The following is a 20,430-nucleotide window of genomic DNA, read 5'->3' as shown; positions in this document are numbered from 1 at the left end:
CTGTGCAATAAAATATAATCTATAATGCTGGGTATTAAAACACTAAACCTGTGTGCCTATGTTAAAACAATGCTGTGTAAATGATATGTAAAATCATGGCTGAAATTATTGGCACCCCAGAAATTTTTCCATAAAATCAAATATTTCTCACAGAAAATGATTGCAGTAACACATGTTTTGCTATACACATGTTTATTCCCTTTGTGTGTATTGGAACAAAACAAAAAAAGGGAGGAAAAAAAGCAAATTGGACATAATGTCACACAAAACTCCAAAAATGGGCTGGTCGAAAATTCTTGGCACCCTTAACTTAATATTTGGTTGCACACCAAAAAATGGAAAAAATAACGGAAATCAGTCGCTTCCTATAACCATCAATAAGCTTCTTACACCTCTCACCCGGAATTTTGGACCATTCTTCCTTTGCAGACTGCTCCGGGTCTCTCTTATTGGAAGGGCGCACTTTTCCCAACAGCAATTTTAAGATCTCTCCACAGGTGTTCAATGGGATTTAGATCTGGACTCATTGCTAGCCACTTTAGAACTCTCCAGCGCTTTGTTGCCATCCATTTCTGGGTGCTTTTTGACATATGTTTGGGGTCATTGTCCTGCTGGATGACCCACGTTCCCGGATGCAAACCCAGCTTTCTGACACTGGGCTCTACAGTGCCACCCAAAATCCTTTGGTAATCCTCAGATTTCATTATGCCTTGCACACATTCAAGGCACCCAGTGCCAGAGGCAGCAAAACAATCCCAAAACATCATTGAACCTCCCACAGATTTCTCTGTAGGTACTGTGTTCTTTTCTTTATAGGCCTCATTACATTTTTGCTAAACAATAGAATGATGTACTTTACCAAAAAGCTCTATCTTGGTCTCATCTGTCCACAAGACGTTTTCCCAGAAGGATTTTGGCTTACTCAAGTACATTTTGGCAAACTGTAGTCTTGCTTTTCTATGTCTCTGTGTCAGCAGTGGGGTCCTTCTGGGTCTCCTGCCATAGCGTTTCATTTCATTTAAATGTCGATGGATAGTTTGTGCTGACAAATCTTAAATAAATCTTATTTATCCACAATTTTGAAAGGGTGCCAAGAATTTTGACCAGCATCTTTTTGGAATTTTGTGTGACATTATGTCCAATTTGCTTTTTTTCTCTGCCTTTTTTGTTTTGTTCCAATACACACAAAGGGAATAAACATGTGTCTAGCAAAACATGTGTTACTGCAATACTGTGAGAAATACTTGATTTTCTGGAAAATTTTCTAGGGTGCCAACAATTTTGGCCATGACTGTATAACAATAAACTATAGCAGTTCTCTGTGAGTATACTGTCAGTTCTAATGTGTGTGTATCCACCACACACACGGGGAAATAAAACAACAGTCCATGCACTGTGTCTGTTATAGACAGAGGAAAATGCAGCAACACGTAAACCAGAATCCTCAATGACATTCTCCAATGAATGTTCTTCGGGCGTGTCACTCAATCCTCCCCATGCTCTTACCTCTATGTAGCAGAAAATTCCCTTATCTCTGTCAAAGGGTAATGTAATCACCACCAATCCCTGATAATAGTGGATGTTCCTTTATGTCTTATGGCTCAAATAAACCAGTGCAATCGCAGCGTTCACATATAGCGATCATGTATGAGGAATAGAGGAAAGGTTCCCATCGCGTAATATGTTAAAACACTAATACAATCTTTATTAAGAGCGGCCAAATGGACACTTACAATGTCAAAATGAATTGAGTGGCAGATATATAAAATAGTGTGGTATTGCAGGCCCTCTTACATTACTTCCGGTCTTACTATGTCGATAACTCTCTATGCATTGCGACACCTTCCTGATGAAGACACGTGGGGTGTCGCAATGCACAGAGAGTTACCGACATAGTAAGACTATGAAAAACAGAAAAACAGTACTTTATACTGTTCATGATTATTGCGATTTTGGCATAGCATTTATCGCAGTATTCACTGCATTTATCGTCATAGGATTTTTTTTACAATCTGTAGTATTCCCCTTTGTTTGCACAGAGTCTTTGCACATTGTTTACGTCACAGCATATTCTTGGCAGATTTTTGCTCTTTTGCACAGAATTTGTTACTGCCATTTACCTTATAGGAATATATCAGTGGTTTGTTGTGCAAGACCATCACATTTGGCACAACACTGTTATTCCTCACAGAATATTTGCAATTTTGCACACATTTGTGGTTTTTGCACAGCTTTTTTGCACAGTATCTATTTGCACATATTTGTTTTATTTTTTTGCACTGTTAGTGATCCATTTGACCAGTTTATTTTTAGCTGTGCTTATCTACTCCATTTTACTATTCATACATCGATCAAATTTCCTTCCCATTCTCCTGCTGTATCATTCTTAAATTTGATCTGTGGATGGTCCTGCCAGCACCACCTGGCTTGACAAACTTTTAAAATCAATGGTGCTGGGTGAAATTTTGCCAACCAAACAGGGACCAATTAGCTGCAGTCATTGCTTGGGAATTTTGACAGCCAGCACCCAATAGCAGGCTAGATTTGCTGTTTAATGTAGAATCTGTTAGAAATCTACAGTATGTGTGTATATCCAGCTTTAACCTAGCTAGTCAAATTGGGTAGGTAAGAACTGACCCAAAACCGTAGATCCAGTTCAGTATAAACTCTAGCATATGAAATTGAGAACAGAGATAATTTCCCTACTAGTCTCCAAAGACAGGAAAAGGAACTATCTTGGTACCGATTGGACAAAATACACATTGAATAAAATAACATTTTCTATTTATACAAAGAGATAAAAAGAGGATATCCAAATACAGATAGGAACATAATTTACAAAGTTCATACCAAAATAGTGTTTAAAATACAGACTGTCTATATGTGTGTATCACTTATAGTGTGCTCCAGGTGGAGACAAAAGGTATAGTGGGTCCTCACAGAAACTGTGATCCTCTGCATGTTTCGCAGGGTTCTACTGCTTCATCAGGAGGATAGTATCTGAAATGGAGTAACAAAATATACATAATAATCAAGGAATCAAAGACAGAAGTAAATTATAATAAGCATGGTTGATAGATGGGGAAGAGGGAGCGCTGCCGCTTACCCATAGACAAGCACACAGAGCAAAGGCCGAGGCACCTCTGATGTTCCCCTACATTGGATATGGGCGACATGTACAAAGGGATGAATTGATCCTCCGTAGCAATTATACAAAAATATATAAGTATGTATAAATCCTAAACTTATGTATAGAAAGAAAAGAGGGAAGAAAATGTGTGTGTGTGTGTGGGGGGGGGGTAAGGGGGGAGGGAAACACAAGGAATGGGGAAAAAGGAGGAAGAAATGGGAGAGGGTTAAAAAAGGAAGAGAAAGAGGAAAACAGGAGGGGGAGGGAAAAGGGAAAGAAGGGGAAACAGGTCAGAAACTCCAATATATGTTTCTAAAAAGCTACCTGAACTGGCCGAGTAAAATCATATAGATCCAAGGGGGAGAAAGAGACTCACAAGGGTGCACAGAAAGGTAAAGTGGCAACACATATTATCCAGAGAAGGGAAAGTTGGCTGGGAACACTTCATAATGCTTGAGCTGAGGCTCAAGCACTACTTGCGTCAGCTGTGGCTTGGGCCTTCCTAGCCGCGATCTGTGTGCGCATGTGCGTGTACAATTATTATGCGTGTATGCACCCTTGTTTTCCTTTTCCTTCTCTCCCTTGGCTCTATATGATTTCACTCAGCCAGTTCCCATTCTGTCCTTTTTCCATTCCCTCCCCCCGTTTTCCTTTTTCCCTTCCTTTCATAACCCTTCCCCCCTTCCTTTCTCCTTTTCCCCCCTCCCTTGTCCCCCGTCCCACCCTTCCTCCCCCTTGTCCTTCCTCTCCCCCTTTCCACTCCCCCTTCCTCTCCCCCCTCCCCCCCCCCCTTTGGTTTTCATCTCCTCCTTTTCATTTCCCTTGACCTGGGTGCCTTTCCTCCCCTTTCCTGCTTTCTTCCACAGTTTTCTTTTCTTCTTTCCCCTCGCACCTCCTTTTCTTTCCTCTTTTCTTCCTACACATACAGAATACTAGTTCTGGTGAGTCTGGGGACTATGAGAGAGTGATTAAAGAGAGTGCTTATTTGCAACAACTTGAAATATACTGGGGATGACTTACTAAAACTAGAGAGTACAAAATCTGATGCAGCTCTGCATAGAAACCAATCAGCTTTCAGTTTTTATCTTTAAAGCTTAATTGAACAAGCTGACGTTAGAAGCTGATTGGCGAACATATTCTGTGTGCTGCAGTTTTAGTAACCCCCCTCCCCCCCGTGTCTACTTATATTAAGGCCAACTTTAGTCAAGTCAAAAGTCTCTCAGAAGAATAAAAAGTGTATTACATTCAAAATAATAAAGTATAGGGTGCAAGTATGATTGTTTAGAAATAATTGGACCTTTTCTGTTAAAACTACACTTGATTGGTGTCCTTGATAACCAAAAGTATAGAACAGAGATAAGACATTAATTAAAACAATAACAACTATCATTCATTATAAAATATATGTGTAATGCCATGTGATTTAATATGTTAAACTGTAATGATCAGCAATAGCTCAGTAAACACAAAAGGAGTGTATATGCTTTGTAATCAGCATATAGTGATAAGATGCTTACCCTATATCAGCACATACAGCATGTATGGTTCAGAAGATAAGTCAGTTCTAATGGGTGGTATGCAGTTTTCAGCCAATAGAAATGCATCTTCACCATTGTGAATGGTATCCTAATGCTTTAAAAACTGGCAAGATTTTCAGTTTAACGTGGACCTTTCTTGAGTTGCCAAGCTGATCTAACGTGTACTACACCAACTCCCGATCATCACGATGAGTCTATCTGCAAGTGAGAAGTCTGCTGTGCTTTCCATAGTGGGAAAGATTGGATCTCAGGGCAGTGCTCTGGGCTCTGAGGCTTTGACCAGGTAAGGTTCTTTTATTATTGGTTATATTTTATATAAACAAATACAGTGTGCAATTTCAATTGGTTGTTTAATGTAACAGCACAGGAGTTCTTAGATTAATGTAACAAGTTAAACTTACAAACTTTTATTCATTACATGGGTTATGTCATTCTAGTTCTATGATCTATGTGTATAGTCTTCTTAAAAAGCTAATATACTACTGATAAAATGTATAACCTGTCGCTACCCTAAAAAACTAAACATTAGTTTTCAGCGGAAGTCAAGCATCAATGAAAATTGAGAGATAGATATAAGTCATGTGTGCTCAACCTGTGGCCCTCCAACTGTAGTGGAACTACAAGTCCTATCATGCCTCCGGGAGTAATGATTGTAACTGCCAGTGCCTTGCAATGCATCATGGGACTTGTAGTTCCACAAAAGCTGGAGTGCCAGAGGTTGAGCACCCATGGTGTAAGTCATTAGTGATTGCTACTACTGGTATTTTATACATCATACATTATGTACCATTTGTGTGCAAATAGTTACTATCAAGTCATGAAACAAGGAAATCATTTTGTCTAAGGCCAGTTTCTTGAAGGACAGCGCCGTTCTTCTTCTGTTAGTTTTAACATCAGTGAAGGAATACAAATTTGATAACTTTGCTTTACTGGTGTCTATACAAACAGTAGGAAACATTCTTACTAAATGCTTCAATTTAACAGGGAATTAGTTATTACTATAGCCTACCATATTAACCACAGAAGCTTAATATCAGGTCAGAAGTGTGTGTGAATAGATTTATTTCAAATCATTTCCATGTATTAATATCTGTTTTTTTTGTTTTGTTTTGTTTTTTATGTTTAGGCTTCTCCTTAGCTTCCCCCAGACCAAGACATATTTCACCCACTTTGACCTGACCCCTGGCTCTGCTGACCTCAACACACATGGTGGAAAGATTATTAATGCTCTTGTAGGTGCAGCCAATCACCTGGATGATCTTGCTGGCAACCTGTCCTCCCTCAGTGACCTGCATGCCTACAACCTAAGAGTGGATCCAGGAAACTTTTCTGTAAGTACTACTGAATATTTCTATACAATAAGATAATTTGATTCCGGTGAACAAAATGCATTGCGATTAAATCTGCAGCATTATATAGTATTGAAACTCAGGTGGGCATTCAGGTGACCAATATAATGTACATTTAGGAAAGTTATCATGACAAACATAGAGGCTGTTATTGCCGACCTATCTACAAATACTAGCTTGTGGTCTGTTATGATTATTCCCTACATTCAAGTTTTTTTCTGAGACAAAAAAAAAATTGAAGTTAAACCTCTTGACATGCACATTTGTTTTGGATCACTAACTTGGAAGGCATTGAAGCCAGAGAGATACCATTATAGGCAGGTAAGGTATGGTAATATTGTATGCCTTGATTTGGAGAAGAGCACCTTCCACCGGATACTTTCATTGGGTACCTTTTAAAAAAAGCAGTTTGCTCTGTAACCTTTAAAGGATATGTCCAGCCTATTGCACTCCTGTGACCCGTTTTAAGCAGAGAGCGGTCTGAAGTCCACTCTCTGCTGACGTCACACAGGTCATTGGAGGCACTGCATCATCCTGACTCTGGGAGTCTGGATCCCCCAGGTGCCTGGACTGATGGCCGCCTCAGCCTCTCAGCGAGCCATCCCTTCACAGCTCAGTGCTCCAGTGAGCATGGGGGAAAAGATTAGGAGACCTGCTCTCTGCTCGGGAGGTGAGAGAACCAAGCCATCAGCGATGTTCGATCGCTCGGTTCTCCACCTAGGTGAGTATGATTCTACAATAACCCCCAAACCCATACTTCTCTTTTAAGGGTAAATTATATAAAAAAATATAATTTCAAAAAGTAGTTTGAACATGACTGTCCTTATTAAATAATACAAGTGTGTCTGTCTATGTACACAAAAATAATATATTCTCTATTTCTCTTTTGCAGCTGCTGTCTCACACTATCCAGGTGGTCTTGGCTTCTCACTTCCCTGGTGATTTCACTCCTGAGGTTCAGGCTGCCTTTGACAAATTCCTTGCTCTAGTCTCTGCAGTCCTCACCTCCAAGTACAGATAACTCCACCCTGTATAACAGACTACATCAGAAATTACAGCAAGTAAAACAACATGCAATGAAGCGTCTCTGGGCCCATTTCAGTTACAACCTAGTTGCGATGTTTTTTGAAGAGTATTTATTTAAACTGCAAATTGTTAATCAAATATAAATCTCATGTACTCTTAAATAAAACTGTTTGTTTTTCATTTCTGCCTCAACTGTTTTATTAGATTTTCGTTTTTTGATGGTTTTATATTTTTATATTAATGTATTCAATTGCTGTGTCTCTTTAAAAAAAATCGAACCAGGGGCTTACCATTACCAACTCAGACTTTATTAGGTTGAATGTGACACTCATTTTATTAATTACTAAGCAAAACATTTGTGCTTGGGGAAATTTCCCTCTCTCCCTGATAGGAAGGGTGAACTTACTTAAAGGAGAAGTCCAGCCAAAGCTTGTTTCATGGATCACAATTAGTTTTGCACTCCTGTGATCTGTCTTCAGCAGAGAGCGGACTGAATTCCACTCTCTGCTGATGTCACAGAAATCAGTCTGACTGACTGGACTGACACCCGGACTGACTGATGTGGGTTCCTATGAAGAGTTTTTGGTGGGTCCAGATCACCCTATGTCTTAACTACTTCTATGAGGTCAGTGTTAAGTGCTTGGATGGTTGCCCATGGTGAGGAATTTGGGGGTCCCTTCCCACTTTCGGCTCATGCTCCTTTGTGGAGAAATCCCAATCTGCCACAATTTTTTGCCTTTAAAGAGTCAGTGGTCTGGAGGAAATTCGGGATTAAAAGATTAATGATGTCACCACAAATGGGCAGCTGAAGTCTTTTGATGAACTGAAGTCTCTACTTCAGTTGCCCAATACCCATTTTTTTGGCTATATACAGCTAAGACACGCATACCAAACACAGTTTAAACATGTAAGGGTTTCATTCTCAGGGTCTGCCCTTGAATCCATGCTAAGGGAGGATTATCTCCAAAAGCCCCTATCTACTATCTATAAGTTCCTTTCCCCTGACACTGTTCAGCTCATGAGTGTGTGTAGAGCTAAGTGGGAGCCGGTGGTCCCTGGTTTGGACACAGAAGATTGGGAGGATGTCTGGGATGCACCCTTTACCAGACTAATCCCATACCATGACCAACTGATCCACTACAAATTTCTGCATCATATATACATAACCTCGGTGAAGATTTAGCTAGAATTTTTGGTTCAGCCACCTCTGCTTGCTGGAGTTTTTCTACAAGGGGGGCTGGCTGTATGCATATCTTCTGGGATTGTCCTGGTATACAGAAATACTGGATGGATATTTTAATGTGTGTACAGGAGGTGACAACTATCTCGTTTAGTCCTTCTATAAGGATCTATTTGCTCAGGCTGGTGGATGATTTGGCCCCTCCTACAGCTATACAGACCTTACTTACTCTATTATTTTTTCATGATAGGAAACACATATTTCTGTCTTGGAAGAGTTCAACTCCTCCATTGGTAGAGTCCTGGAAGGTTACAGTGAATAGGGTACTACCCTTTTATAAAGCCACCTATCTGAACAGGGGGGCACTTTTCAAATTTGATAAGGTCTGGGGTGGATGGATGGCCTCACCTCTCACTGTAACAAACTAGTTTTAACCTTTTATGTAAAAATAGGGTCAAAGGCGCTACCTCAATGATGTTTAAATATAAATGTATGTTTTATAATTATGGAGGGACTCCCTCCAGACACAACTCTTCCCCAAAATCCTCTCAACCGACAATAAACCAAGATGGCCGGGTGGAGAGGGAGAAGGAGAGGACTGGGAGTATCCAATCACTAATAGGATTCCCAAGGTTCAGAGGGCCAAAGAGATGTATTTAGTATACTCCAAAGGTGCCCAAACTAAACAACACACACCTAAGTGCAAATAGCTCATATAATAATGTGTGCTAAACCTGTAGTGTCCTAAATCCAAACACCATATACGCAATATGCACAATAGGAGTAGGCTAATAGGTCAACCACAGGTTATCCACCCGCTTATCCCTAGATTAAACATATAATGCACATACCAAATACCATGCTATGCATACATACTATACGTGTACAATTGTATGTGCACTATCAAAAATACTCCTTAAGCAATAAATCACACAGTGAAAATAATAGTGCTCCTATGTTTCCAACACCGTTCCAAAAAGATATATATATACAAGAGAGCAAAGTGTCCGTATATCGATTATGCCCAAACTGGTACAACATTTAAAGTGCAGAAAGTGCAAAAAAAATGCACAAAACGTGCACACCAGCACAAAATTTTACATATATGATAAGTACAGAATAAACAAATAAAGGTGACTTTTAGTGCTTGAGCAGAAATTCCAGTGACTTGCGTGCTCCTCCTCATGGGTCCCCACTCACCGGATCCTCGTACCCCTACAGTGGTTAAGTGCGTGTAATCCCTCTGAGTCCAGCTAAATCTGCTCGGCTCCTTCCCCTTCTCTCTCCAATCTTCCAAGGGGTCCTTGCAGTTGGGGGGGTTCCCCTTAAAATTATATACTTGTGTGTATTTATAACGGTATACTCTAATGATTCCTCAGAAAAAAACAAAAAGCAGCTACCATAGTGTAGTGATTTTTTTACTTCCAAAGTTCATTTATTTAAAAATCCATAAAAGAAACATAATCAAAAAATACAAATGAAAATATAAAAAAACCCTCTATCAGGTATCAATAATGTCCGTGCAGTGAGGCTAGTCACCACCGTTAATTCACCCACTGGTGGCTTATATATTTAGGGTAATATACCACCTTGCTAGATCAGGGCAGGAAAAAGTCCATACAAGTCATCTATTCCGGAAGAAGTGCTAGATCTGTGGAAGCGCCCGGAAGTGACGTAGTGTGCGTGGCTCCATTGACGTCCTCAGTTGCGGTGTCACGCCACTACACACTATGCTCTATAAAGGAAAATTCAGTTAATTCCCATCCCTTAATTCCACAGTCAGCCAATCGTATGCTTTAAAAACATTACCAGTCTCAATGTGCCCTTATAAACTTAATACAGAAAGGGAAAATATATATCCTTATTTACACATATAAACATTTAAATCGATCCATACCCTTTCTTCTATACAGGTCAGAGTACCTAAATACAAAAACCTATACATGTATAAATATAAATACTGATACTACCCAGTAAAACTCCCTTATAAAAAAGAGAGGGAGAATAAGTGTACACCGGGAAGAATGCATGTGTACTGGCATACATATATGTTTTTCTCCAAGGATATGTGTGTATATACCACCCCATTATAATCTGTAAAGAAATAACTAGATACGGGGTAATAGCAAAATTAATACATAAAATAAGTGCATTTTTTTTTAATTATATATGGTTTTCTTCCTTGATTCCATATGTGGGGGCAGTGTAAAATCTACACACATATCCATATCCAGTCCACACATGTACCTAAATATTTATCTACAATACTTATTATATTAAAGGCGCAGACAGTCTACATACACATATAATTTCTATCTACAACACTATAGTATAATTTTATGTATATTACAAGAAAGAGAGACCAACATAGATGATCCTCTCATAAGACACCACCCCAAACATGTCATCTGGGGTATGGGCAACAAGTAAGCAAAGAACGAGGAAATTTAAAATAGAAAATAGGGGGACGACAAGGCACAATAAGTGTGCAGGTCCTTGTCCGCATCTCTAGCTAAATTATCAAAAAATATCCTCAGGAGGCTCATCAAGGAATCCCCACCAAATCATCAGGGAGGAAATGGAGAGTAAATCTCCACATGCATCATCTTAGGGAAAAAACGAATATATATATATATATATATATATATATATATATATATATATATATATGAAATCAACACATGCATCATCTTAGGGAAAAAAAAACCTATGTCAATATAGAATCCGCACCCCACCACAAACATTAAGGTGGAGAGGGGGCTCTATTAAGGGGAAAAACGGGAAAATAAAAAAAAAAGGGGGGGAAGGGGAGGGGGGTACATCCCTAGTCCGCAGGGTACTTATACCCTCCACCATTTTATACCCCAAAGGAGAAAGAGCACATAATTTCAAAGGTTGCTACAAAGAAAAAACAATAATTTTGATAGTTTGAAGGGAAGAATTGGATATTTTCAGTGCCATCTCCCAAGCATGTTTCACATATAGCATTTAATATATTACCACATATGATGTCATTTAAGGGTTAGCTATAAAGCAATTTAGATCTATGTCGAGATTCAGACCTCTAATCGATATATCCAGGCTGTTTCATTTTGGGATATAAGAGTGCTCATATTTCCTCCTCTCCAGTTGTGTTTTATACAATCTATCCCATAGAAGATCAGTCCTGAAGGATCCCTATGGTGGAATTCATCAAAGTGGCATGACAGATTATGTTTGGGGAAATCCCTTCTTGATGTCATTGATGTGTTCCCGTATGCGTACAAACAGGGGCCGAGTTGTTCTCTCCACATACTGTAAATGGCCTGGACCTTCAATTACCTATGTTACATGTGTACTTCGGCAGGTAATTAGTTCACGTATTTTATACTCTTTGTGGTCTGTCCTTGATTTGTAAGTTTATCTTTTTCGGGGTTGTGATTTACTAACCCTACATGGTAGACATCTTTGGCATTTATAAAACCCTTTCAACTCATCAAAGATTTTTATTGATTTAGATGGGTCAATTACATTGTGCACCAGATGGTTACGAAGAGTAGGAGCTCTTCTATACACGAAGCAGGGCTTAGATAAAACTCTGTCTTCCTGCAGGGTGGGCCAATATTTTTTTACAATTTTTTCAACATCCTGATATTGCATATTATATCCTGTAATGAAAGCCGTATCCATTTTGGTTACTTCCCTTTTGGGTTTGTTAAACAGAGTTTTCCTATCTATGTTCCCTATGTCTTTCTTTAGTTTCATTAGTGGATCCTGTTTGTAACCTTTTTCCACAAATTGCTTTATTAACCTATCAGCTTGTAGGGAGCAATCTTCCAATGTATCACAATTTTTATGGATTCTTAACAACTGTCCCTTGGGGATATTCCCTTTCCACTTAGGATGGTGGCAGCTAGGAATTGGTATATAACCATTTCTGTCTGTTGCTTTGAAGAAGGTCCTTGTATTGAGATTATCTCCCTTTTTAAAAATTTCCAGATCTAGATATTCAATCTTATGGTCATTCCATTTTCCACTGAAGGTTATACCATAACTGTTGCTGTCCAGGTTACTCAGAAATTGTTCGAAGGAATCAGGTGTTCCATCCCATAGTACAATGAGATTGTCTATGTACCTCTGATCAAATTTCAATTGGGGTATATTCTTGGCATATACGTACTCCTCCTCCCACATACTCATAAGAAGGTTAGCCACCCTAGGGGCATAACGAGCCCCCATTGCTACCCCCTTTTTCTTCACATAATAATGGTGCCCGTACCAAAAGTAATTGCACCCCATAGCCAAATGAAGCCCTTCAACAATATATTGGATCTGTTCCTGCTTCATGTCTGTGTGCTCATACAGTGCTTTCTCCACAATCTTAAGGCCATCTTCTTGTACAATGCTGGTGTATAGGGAGTTTGCATCTATAGTCGCCAGCAGATAGTTCTGTGTCCCATGTATATATTGAAGCTCTTCTATAAGTTGGGAACTATCACATAAATATGATTTCCCTTTGGGTACCAGAGGTTTCAAAAATGTGTCCAGATATTCTGCTAATATTGAGAATACTGAGTTTATCCCACTAATAATCGGCCTCCCAGGAGGCTTAATTAGCCTTTTATGTATCTTAGGTGTATAATAGATAACCAGGGTCTTTGTGGAATCAGATACCAAATATTCAGCTTCTTTAGAATTAAGGATGCCACTTGCTTTACCTTTACTTACAAATGCCTTCAGTTTTTCTTCATATTTAGATTTGGGGTTCCCCCTTAATTTCTTATAGGTATGTTCCACTTTTAACAAATTCTCCATCTCTTCTTGATAGTCTTTCTTACTAAGTATGACCAACCCTCCCTTATCGGCCGGCCGTATGACAACTTCCTTTTTATCTCCCAATGCTTTTATCATGTTCCATATATTCTTAGTCTTCCTTGTGTTTCATTTCTCGAGTTTCCTTAAATCATTCTCTACCATTTTGTTGAAAGCTCCCAAACACTGCTTTCCCGGTGTATTCGGGTTGAAGATAGATTTATTCTTCAACTCCGTTTGGATATATACTGGTTCAGGTCTCACCCTAACATCTGTATTTAGTGCAAAATTCTTTTTAAATTGAGCTTCCTCATAAATTTTCTCAAATCGATATAAGTTTCAAATTTATCTAGAGGTTTGTCCGGAGCAAACTTTAACCCTAGATCTATAACTTTTATTTCTTCTTCAGTAAACTCTACGTAATTCAAGTTATATATCCCTTTCTCTATTTTACTCTTCTTTTTCTTCTTCCTCCCTCCTCGACATCCCCTGGTCCGTTTCCTCTCTCTACATATCTCTGCGTGGATCCCATTTCGTTTCCATAGCTGTTGTCCCAGTCTGTCCTGGGGAGACGTTGTTCCGTGTGTCCTTGATATTCCTCCTGATCTTCCATTGTTCTGTATTGTCCCCCTCGGGAACCCCCTCTGGTACCATTTCCTCCTCTCCATCCGGGGGTCCTGTAGGGTACACGAGCCATCCACCTTCCTGGTGGCCTGTCTCATGGTCCATTCCTGGGAAAATCCCTTTGTTCTCTCATATTTCTTCTGGGTTGGTACTCTCTTCCATTCCTAAACTGTCTTTCATCATGGGGGTGCATATTATGTTCGTAATCCCGTAATGGTGAAAACCGATTTCTAATAGGTATGTTATATCTTGGTGTATTCGGAGGTTCATATTCAGGAGGTTCCCGATAGTTTACTCTCCTGTTATCCATCCGTCCATTGGCCTGGTTTGGTGATCTGGCCATTTGCCTATTTCTTTATGCAATATTAATCCTAGTTGCTTGTTGCGGCGTTGTAGCTATGGGTGCTGCCATTGTAATTTCCATAGGTCCATCCGAATTATCGTCCACTGAACCAACTTCTAGTTCACCAGTAAGATCCTGAAAGGCCGCTTGCCATTTATACACTTTCATCTCATTATAGTCTATTACATCCCTTTTAAATTGTTTGTTTTTTTGCCTGTATCTCCGTATCATATTTCTTAATTGCCACTTGGAGTTCTTGTTCTTTTTCTTTATAGTCTTTATGGTTAGTAAAGGGTACTAATTGCTGTTTAATATCTGCTATGCTAGCCTCAACTCCTTTCAGTTTGTATTCTCTTCTTTTAATAATTTTATGTAATAGTTCATTCTCACTTTTATTAAAGAAAGAATACCATTCTTCCATATACTTTGGATCTTCAATACTGACATTGGGGTTAATATTCCACCTTAAACTTATCGGTGTCATTTTAGCATTGATGTACAGTACATTTCCATGGTGGCTATATCCCACCATACCCTCAACTGTTTCTCCATTGTGTGTTTTAATTGTTTCATCAGGCTTTGCAGATCCTGTGAATTGGTGACTACTTCCTGATTGAAGATACCTTCTATGTCTATCTTTCCTATATATAATATAATAATATAATATAGTATAATATAATTTCTCTGTTCTGAAGCTCCCTTTTGGGGAGTTACTTAGGGCTGCAGCTATGGCTATCTTTTGATATATGAGTAATAGGAAGATAGACATAGAAGGTATCTTCAACAAGGAAGTAGATGACCTATATGAACTTTTTCCTGCCCTGATCTAGCAAGGTGGTATATTACCCTAAATATATAAGCCACCAGTGGGTGAATTAACGTTGGTGACTAGCCTCACTGCACGGACATTATGGATACCTGATAGAGGGTTTTTTTATATTTTCATTTGTATTTTTTGATTATGTTTCTTTTATGGATTTTTAAATAAATGAACTTTGGAAGTTAAAAAATCACTACACTATGGTAGCTGCTTTTTGTTTTTTTCTGAGGAATCATTCGAGTATACCGTTATAAACACACACAAGTATATAATTTTAAGGGGAACCCCCCCAACTGCAAGGACCCCTTGGAAGATTGGAGAGAGAAGGGGAAGGAGCCGAGCAAATTTAGCTGGACTCAGAGGGATTACACGCACTTAACCACTGTAGGGGTACGAGGATCCGGTGAGTGGGGACCCATGAGGAGGAGCACGCAAGTCACTGGAATTTCTGCTCAAGCACTAAAAGTCACCTTTATTTGTTTATTCTGTACTTATCATATATGTAAAATTTTGTGCTGGTGTGCACGTTTTGGGCATAATCGATATACGGACACTTTGCTCTCTTGTATATATATATCTTTTTGGAACGGAAACATAGGAGCACTATTATTTTCACTGTGTGATTTATTGCTTAAGGAGTATTTTTGATAGTGAATGAATGAATGAATGAAATACTTATATAGCGCACAATGCGAACTGAATCGCCTCTAGGCGATACAATTGTACACGTATAGTATGTATGCATAGCATGGTATTTGGTATGTGCACTATATGTTTAATCTAGAGATAAGCAGGTGGATAACCTGTGGTTGACCTATTAGCCTACTCCTATTGTGCATATTGCGTATATGGTGTTTGGATCTAGGACACTACAGGTTTAGCACACATTTTTATATGAGCTGCTGTTTGCACTTAGGTGTGTGTTGTTTAGTTTGGGCACCTTTGGAGTATACTAAACACATCTCTTCGGTAACATAGGTTTAAAGGGTTCTTGATGTATGCCCTCTGAACCTTGGGAAACCTATTAGTGATTGGATACTCCCAGTCCTCTCCTTCTCCCCCTCCACCCGGCCTTCTTGGTTTATTGTCGGTTGAGAGGATTTCGGGTAAGAGTTGTGTCTGGAGGGAGTCCCTCCACAATTATAAAACATACATTTATATTTAAACATCATTAAGGTAGCACCTTTGACCCTATTTTTACATAATTTGCACATCCTCAGCCCTTTAGGGGGTTGCAGATTTAAGGGAGGCAGCTGTTCTCTGAGACTTTCTGACAAGGCAGGTTGGTGGGATTTCAGCAAAATTGTATGGTGGGACACTTAAATTATATTCTCTGGAGAGAGTGGGTAGTTTTTTTTCACATGGATCCTTGTGCTTTTGGTTAATTAGGGGGGGGGGGGGGGGGCATTTGTGTCTCTTCTGAGAAGGCAGTGTGGGTCAGGTTGGCAAGCTTCACAGGCAATGTTCATATACATGTCCAATGTTATGCACTTCTTTTTTATATACTATATGCTGTGTGTTGATTTTTGGGATGGCTTGTCGTATTGTGGTGTCCTTGAATGTTTTATTGAATACTATATGTGTTATTGAAAACAATAAAAAAAAAATCAAATCAGGTTTTGGGCTAATAAAAAAAATGAAAATAAAAATCTCTCAATTTATCATCTGTTTAATCAAATATTTAAAGTGAACATGGGTTTTCATGGCTGATATTTATTTGACACAATTTTGTAAAACTTAACAGTACCACAAGCAAGTAACTTTCCAGTATCTACAAATGTAAATGAACTACAGTGTACGTATATCCAAAACTTCTTTATTCTAGTTGTTTGATACACTAGGGAGCTTTCAAATAATGCTACACATTATCAACAGGACATAAAATAATGGGAAATGCAGACATAAAACAAAAATAAATGTATGAAGGCTTTAAACCTTCCCTATTCAATACAAAATAAAAATCGGCTATATGTACACTTTAATGGTAAAGTAGGTTGTATAAAATATAAAATAGAGCAATATGCATTTCCACCCAATTCAAACACAATTACTAAAACTATATGATGATATAAGGCCAAACCTGAACAATCCAATCAAATGGTATTAAATCAGGCAAACCCTTGCACTGCATAGTTGATGGTAGATCTAAAATAGGTAGTTTAATCAGAATATACAGTGTATGGTCAGCCTTACTATACTCTACATCCTTTGATCTAAGGTTTTGAAATGGATATTTTGTAGATAGGCAACTCCTATCCTCATATTGATTAGTGGTTCCAAATTAATAATAACTACTGCAGTAGGGAACAGACACAAAAGATACGCTCAGCATCTTTCCAAATAACCATTCTCCTTTATTATGACGCATTTGAAGGTTCTTATACACATGTTTACGTAGGTATCACATTAATATTACAATTGTACATTTATGGTAACAAGGGGTGTTACATAGGCAGGCTAATTCTAATCAGGACTCGAAAGAATGCAAAATATGTACTGAAAACATTATTAGTGCCGTGTGCACAGTGAGGGCATTGTGCAATACATATTAAATAGAATACAATTAAATACAGAACCTACAAATTTCCATAAATTCTCCTCTCTTTTGATCAATATTTTGATCACTAACCATACCTGCTATCACCTTTAACCTGGAACCTCCGCACGCTTAGGTGGAGGTAGTCCTGGCCAAAGAGGCAAAAACTCCATTGTGGAGAAAATAATAGCGGAGCAGCTTTTTTCATTACAAAATGACTTTTCATTGTGAAAAACAAAGACATATTTACAGAGTACTGGCTGTACACTCCTGTGGCCAGAATGGCCTTCTAGCTTAATTGTTGGTATGCTGACTTATCAGCACATGTAAACACAGACAATTCTACATAAAATGGAAGAGGTACAAAAGACAAATATGACTTCAACATGGATAAACTACTTTTCAAATATATATATCCCTTACAATTAAAGTAATTGAATCAAAAAGTACCCTAGACTGTGATCGCAAGAGGGAAACAAGTCAAAACACAGAGATTTCTTTAATTTAGTCATTTTTTGCAGTGTCTGGTGTAGATCCAGGTGACTTTTCCTTCAAGTTTTGCAAAACTGTAAAAACCTGCCTAAAACTTTTGCACAGTACTGTATGTTTGGGATACAAACCCAAAATAAGTAGTTTTTTTTTTAATTAACATTAGGGAACTTGTCAATTTGGTGACTTTTGACATCCTTTTTACCCAACAAATAGAGCTTTCGTTTGGTGGTATTTTACCATCCCCGCGGTTTTTATTTTTTGTGCTATAAATAAAAAAAGAGCGACAATTAAAAAAAATATATATATTTTGTACTTATTCGCTATAATAAATATCCTCATTTTAACTGCTTCCCGACCGCCTCACGCAGATATACTGCGGCAGAAGGGCATGTACAGGCAGATTAACATACCTGTATGGACTCGATGTCTGCAGAGATACCCGCAATCCTCTCACGGAGAGGAAGAACGGGGAAATGCTAATGTAAACAAGCATTTCCATGTTCTGCCTAGTGATACTGTAATTGAACACAGCTCCCTGTAATCGGGATCAGTGTCGTATCACACATAGCCCCTCCCCTCCACAGTTAGAATCACTCCCTAGGACAGTGATGGCGAACCGTGGCACCCCAGATGTTTTGGAACTACATTTCCCATGATGCTTATGCACTCTGCAGTGTAGTAGAGCATCATGGAAAATGTAGTTCCAAAAAATCTGGAGTGCCAAGGTTTGCCATCACTGCCCTAGGACATACTTAACCCCTACAGTGCCACCTAGTGGTTATTCCCTTCACTGCCAGTCACATTTACACAGTAATCAATGCATTTTTAATGGAACTGATCGCTGTTTAAATGTGAATGGTCCCAAAATCGCACCAAAAGTGTCCAATGTGTCCGCCATAATGTTGCAGTCCTGATAAAAATCGCTGATCAGCGCCATTACTAGTAAAAAAATAATAATAATAAAAATGCCATAAAACTATTCCCTATTTTGTAGATGCTATAACTTTTGCGCATACCAACCAATAAATTCTTTCATGCGATTTTTTACCAAAAATCTGTAGAAGAATACGTATCAGCCTAAACAGAGGAAAAGAATTGTTATTTTATATATTTTTTGGGGATATTTATTATAGAAAAAACAAAAAATAAGGGTTTTTTTTCAAAATGTACGCTATTTTTTGTTTATAGCGCAAAAAATAAAAACCACAGAGGTGATCAAATACCACCAAAAGAAAGCTCTATTTGTGGGGAAAAAAGGACGTCAATTTGGTTTGAGAGCCACATCGCATGACCGCGCAATTGTCAGTTAAAACAACACAGTGGTGAATTGCAAAAAGTGCTCTGGTCTTTCGCCAGCCAAATATTCCGGGGCTTAAGTGGTTAAAAAGCAATTTTGTTCTCAATTTAGGCCGATATGTATTCTTCTACATATTTTTGGTAATAAAAATCACAATGAGCATATATTGATTAGTTTCCACAAAAGTTATAGCGTCTACAAAATAGGGGATAGGTTTATAGCATTTTTATTTATTTTTTTTCACTAGTAATGGCGGCGATCTGCAATTTTCATTCTGACTGTGACATTATGGTGGACACAGCGGACAATTTTGACATATTTTTGGGACCATTGGAATTTATACAGCAATCAGTGCTATAAAAATGCATTGATTACTTTAAAAATTTTACTGGCAGTGAAGTGGTTAACACTAGGGGTCGATCAAGGGGTTAACTGTGTTCTCGCCGTGTCACGAGTCGCGGTGTCTCGCCGTGTCACGAATGATCGCAGGAGCCCGGCGGTCATCATGTCTGCCGGGCACTCGCATCGGCTCTGGGGGCGAACGGCGAGCACCCACGCCCCCGGCAGTGCGTGCGCCCCCTAGTAACCATGTTGATACAGTACAACTGCAGCGACTGGTCGGCAAGCAGTTAAAATATGGATTTTTGAAAGCATTCCTACTTTACAGCATTTCTTCACACCTGCCTAAAATTTTTGTACTGTACTGTACATATATGGAAAATATCTTCAGGTCCTGGTTTCTGCATTGCCAGCATAGGCTGTTGGTTCAGCTAAAGGATGCCAGTGGAATTACACACCCATCCATACACCAGGTTGCTATTGACTGTCAGTAAAATGTTCCCATTTATAATGAACTATTTCATATTGCTGCTGTTTCTGCCAGTATAGTCTGTCTGGGTCTTGTTTACTACTGTCCCTGCTAAGGTTTTGCATTTTTGTTTGCAGTCCAATGTATTAGGTTATAACAGTTCATTCACTCTGAGTCTACAGTATACGCTTCCCAACCAAGCAGCTAACAGAGGAGGATGAGAGTTTTCTCTACTCTTCCAGGTATTGGTCCTAGGAGTACTGACACAGTGTATGCAAACTGGCTTATGGCCTCTCCATCCCCAAACCGTAGAGTGCCATGTGTGGCTAAGATATCTAATCTTGTTAGTATGATACTAAAGCTAGCCATACACAGATCAAACTCCCTTCCCATTCTCCTGCTGTATCAGCCTTAAATTTGATGCGTGGATGGTTCTGCCAGCATCACCTGGCTTGACAAACTTTAAAATCAAAGGCGCTGGGTGAAAAATTGGCAG

The 20,430-nt window shown here is 38.9% G+C and overlaps 2 protein-coding genes across 4 annotated transcripts in view; one reads left to right on the top strand and one right to left on the bottom strand.

Moving 5' to 3' along the window:
• The window catches only part of RALYL (RALY RNA binding protein like), a 1,540,715-nt gene that overhangs the window by 808,916 nt on the left and 711,369 nt on the right, over positions 1-20,430 (bottom strand). The window lies entirely within an intron of this gene.
• LOC143997365 (hemoglobin subunit alpha-3-like) lies at positions 4,790-7,223 on the top strand. Its single transcript, XM_077492943.1, has 3 exons — positions 4,790-4,951; positions 5,795-5,999; positions 6,910-7,223. Exons 1-3 carry the CDS (start codon positions 4,857-4,859, stop codon positions 7,036-7,038), a joined length of 429 nt encoding a protein of 142 aa, XP_077349069.1. The 5' UTR covers positions 4,790-4,856; the 3' UTR covers positions 7,039-7,223.

The sequence above is a fragment of the Lithobates pipiens genome, unplaced genomic scaffold (genome assembly GCF_037356315.1).
Source record: "Lithobates pipiens isolate NorthernLeopardFrog02 unplaced genomic scaffold, aLitPip1_a1.2 Scaffold_19, whole genome shotgun sequence".
Classification (NCBI taxonomy): domain Eukaryota; kingdom Metazoa; phylum Chordata; class Amphibia; order Anura; family Ranidae; genus Lithobates; species Lithobates pipiens.
This window is presented reverse-complemented; position numbering and strand designations above follow the sequence as displayed.

What these genes read in the sequence shown, in the direction of transcription:
- LOC143997365 (XM_077492943.1), top strand. Translation starts at nt 4,857, where the DNA reads ATGAGTCTATCTGCAAGTGAGAAGTCTGCTGTGCTTTCCATAGTGGGA. An exon ending in GGCTCTGAGGCTTTGACCAG is followed by an intron (nt 4,952 to 5,794) that starts GTAAGGTTCTTT and finishes TTTTATGTTTAG; the next exon opens with GCTTCTCCTTAGCTTCCCCC. An exon ending in TGGATCCAGGAAACTTTTCT is followed by an intron (nt 6,000 to 6,909) that starts GTAAGTACTACT and finishes TCTCTTTTGCAG; the next exon opens with CTGCTGTCTCACACTATCCA.